The 3,890-nt window shown below is 40.6% G+C and overlaps 1 protein-coding gene across 1 annotated transcript; it reads right to left on the bottom strand.

Annotated features, from left to right (window-relative positions):
• Nucleotides 1–72: 72 nt before the first annotated feature.
• On the bottom strand, nt 73–3,708 carry LOC111376160 (PH, RCC1 and FYVE domains-containing protein 1-like; the record flags this gene model as incomplete). Its single annotated transcript, XM_022999102.1, has 4 exons — nt 73–459; nt 656–1,164; nt 1,381–1,527; nt 1,600–3,708. Coding segments are annotated over 4 exons (2,925 nt in total), but the record flags the coding sequence as incomplete, so codon positions are not given.
• Between the last annotated feature and the right edge of the window lie 182 nt (nt 3,709–3,890).

The raw sequence follows: 3,890 nt of genomic DNA, 5'->3' as shown, positions 1-3,890 counted from the left end.
GATTAACTCTTGAAAGATCATGCTAAGTGATACCAAATACCCCGATGTATAAGCGGAAAATGGGTAATAAAATGGAGCACAAAAACTTTCTAGCATATAATAATCGACATGTCTATATACACGACAATATGACAACAAAAACAATGGATTCCCGAAGAAATAAATAGGAAGAAGATAAATTTAAAGAAAAGGGGATAAGAAAAATGGGGTGAAGGGTAAAAAAATAGAAGGGTGTCTATTCCTCCACTATGAGAACCTGCATCATTAGCATAAATGGAGAATTTATCTTTCCTTTGTACCTATATTTGGGAAGATGGTGAAACGGCTCCATCGAACCGTCGCGTATCCTGGCCAGAAACCGATGACTTGTCTGATCCACGAACATTGTATCGCTCGTAAACTTTTTCACGATTCTCTGACCACCAAGTCTCTGCTTGGTGCTCCCCAAATCTTCTACGGCTGCATATAGAAGAAAGAAGAAAGATACCAAAGTTAATTCTTATTCCCATCGCACCAATATATGCACATTTTTTCTATAGAAAAATAATAATAATAATAATAATAATAATAATAATAATAATAATAATAATAAATATATATACATATATATACACATACATATTAACAGAATAATGAAAATGACAATGCCCAATACCTGAAGCGGACACGTTTGAGATCCCTAGTTCCATCTCGAAGGGCTACAAGTGTTATATACACACCAGGTTCATATTGTTCAATCCACTCAGCCTCAATTTGACTAGCATTACCAGGAACCATCGAGTTTCTTGATTTTAAGACGTTTTCACCATCTGGAGGCACAGATTCTTTAGTGTTGACACTTTCAGCACTATTCCTGTAAGCCTGAACATCTTCGCCTCCATTTGGTAGTCTGACATCTGAGCGTTCATTCATCCCATTGGTAGCAGAAAACCCAAGTCCCTGAGCACCCGAGTTAATTTCATTGCTCACTCTATTTAATGTCGAGTCAATTCCAAGGTGGGAGGCCGTGTATGAGTTATTGATCGTATCAGGTCTTGAATTTCCTTCTCCATTTGTGCCAGGATAAGGTATGCCATTTGGTTCAGCACCATTTGGTAGGTAAGCCACTTTGGTGCTTTCAGAATCATAAGCCTCGGGTGGCAATCTTTCTGCCATATCTTTGAGCTAAAAATTGAGAAAATAAGAGAAGTCAGTAGAGCATATTGTTTAGGCAATAATTGACCTTTATCTTACCAATAATAAAGCAACTGGAAAGATACAAGAGCCAAGCTCTGATTACAGACCAATCAACTATACATTCAGCAGCACAAGAACACTACTGAGCACAGAGGTGTTTTTCGATTTAAGAGTCATCAATACAAATCTAAAGCTTAACCTCACCTGTGCAGTAAGAGACTTTATCACATCTTTTGCTGCTTTACATTTAGCAGATTCCTCTGCAGCTAATGCCATTGCTTCCTGAGCTTTCTTTGCTGATTTCTGGATATCCAACTCTTGCAGTTCACATCGATTTCTAAGGCTCTCGACCTATCATCAAAATAAAAAATTAATTTCGAAAAGCTAAAGCTGAATGAGGAAACAAAGAAATTTAGGGTGTACCTGCTCACGTAATTTATGTACTTCTTGATTCAAAAGTTCATTAGTCTTCTTCAAACTTTCTGTAATGCTTTTGGAAAAAGAAAGTCCTGAAGTTGTAGGGACTGGTGTTGCAGATCGTGGAGGGCTAGATTTTCTTGAGAATGGGGACACAGACCTTGAACTAACAGTAGATGGTGCAAGAACTGGTTTTGGAACTGTTCGTCGTGCATCAACAGCTGCAGAAATTACAGCATCTCTTAGCTGTAACAGAGAAGGCACTTGAGAGGAACGGCCTAAAGAGAATGTATCCGATTTCTTTCCTTGTTTAGCTGCTTTTGTATCTAACTGTTTGATCAAATCAAAATTGGATGGCATTCCCGACTTAGCTAATCGCAGATCAGCCTTGTCCAACCTGTCCTTATTCTCAGCTGAAAGGCGCGGTACAGCATTTCTCCGGCTATTGACTCCAGTTTCTGCCAATTTACTTAATTTAGCAGAACAGGCATCACAAACACGATATGGTTTGCTGGGATTAGGTGCCAATGCAGCCCGCAATGCTTTTCTTGAACTGCAAGCATGACAGTGTACTAGTCCACAATTATAACAATTATGCCTCTTTCTCGTGAAGCCAAATGCCTGTCTACAAGCCGAGCACTGAGACTGCTCAGCACCAGAAACCCATTTATGAAGACATATAGCAGCTGTAAAATTTGAACCACACGCAATATATTTAACGTGCCTATCCTTTAAAGATTCAACTAGTGTTGGCATTTTCCGGTCTTCTATATCTCCGTGGCCCAACCTTCCGTTGGCTCCTTTTCCCCACGTGTAGACCTCATTTTTGGAGGTTAAGACAGTCACGTGATATGCACCACAAGCAATTTCGTCAACAGATTCACCAGCAAGCTTGTCTTCTACAGAGCAAGGTAGCTTTCCATCAGACTGAGGATTTCCAAGCTGACCATAGACCGTACTTCCCATTGTGAAAACACGCCCAGATGTAGTCAGGCCCACAGTCAAACTATGTCCACAAGCAATTTTGTGAAAATTGTAATCAATAAGTGCAGGTACACACGTAGGTTTCAGTCGAGGATCTTTGTCACCATGTCCAAGACGGTTTTTATCACCATCACCCCATGTGAATAATTTTCCAGATGAAACACTGGCACTAGACTGTGTTACAATAACCTCAACAACAGCAGCAGTATGCCACACTCCGCACGCAACAGCAATAGTCCTTAACCCTGAAAGAGAGTCAACCTCCCTCGGGTATGAGACGTTTTCCCGATTACCATGGCCCAAAACACCAAAGGTTCCATCCCCAAATGTAAAGAGTTGTCCAGTTGATGTTATAAGGGCAGTGTGCCATGGACCACAAGTAACCATTGAAACTTGAAGTCCCTCAAGAGGACCTGATATTCTCTTTGGTATCCAGTGACTGATATCAGTTCCATGACCCAAGAGGCCAGCATTATGCGTCCCATCTCCCCATGTATAAAGTTCACCAGCCATAGTAACAGCGCAAGTGTGAAACTCTCCACACGCTACAAAATTAACGCTGCAAAAGGATAAAGATTCCACAAGACGTGGTTGAGGAACATCTTTCCCAACTCCATGGCCAAGCCGTCCCCCAGATTCTTCACCCCAACTAAAGACTTCACCTTGTCTGGTGACTAATGCAGCATGCCTGACCCCACAGGCGATATGATGGACATCCAGAACAACGTTAGATTCTAACGGCCTGGGAAGAAGCACGTCAGCTCTACTACTAACAGAACTAGCATTCTTCTCTGGCCCAACCTTGACAACATTATCACATATAACCTCACCCCATATGTATACATCCCCTAAAGCATCGCAATCATCCTGTGCAGAACCATGACTTGAAGTACTAGGAGCACTAGAAACACTCACTCGAAATGCATCTGAACCAGATCCTTTCACCTGCATGTTTGTTTGATCCAAAGCTACATGTGAACTTTCTGAATGCACCGAATTATCTGTGCGGTAACTGTTTGGTGAAGGGTGTATGTTTGACTTGATGGAAACCTCCGGAGAGCTAACCTCTCGTGTAGCACTCACAGAACTATTGCTTGGACTATTTGATGTCAAATCTCTGTTATCCTGGTATCATTTCATTAGGAATCACAAGTTTAACATGATAATAATGTTTTGATATAATAGAGACAATATCCATATAGATGTGTTTTAACATCACCAAGACCATCACAAACATAATTTGCTCATTCTACATATTAAGAACCAGTTTGGCAAACTTTATAAATCAATGCATAAATAGTCAAACTTCATTT

This window comes from Olea europaea, unplaced genomic scaffold, assembly GCF_002742605.1.
Source record: "Olea europaea var. sylvestris unplaced genomic scaffold, O_europaea_v1 scaffold1461, whole genome shotgun sequence".
NCBI classification, from domain to species: Eukaryota; Viridiplantae; Streptophyta; class Magnoliopsida; order Lamiales; family Oleaceae; genus Olea; species Olea europaea.
The sequence above is the reverse complement of the archived record's forward strand: the minus strand, read 5'-3'. Positions and strand labels throughout refer to the sequence as shown.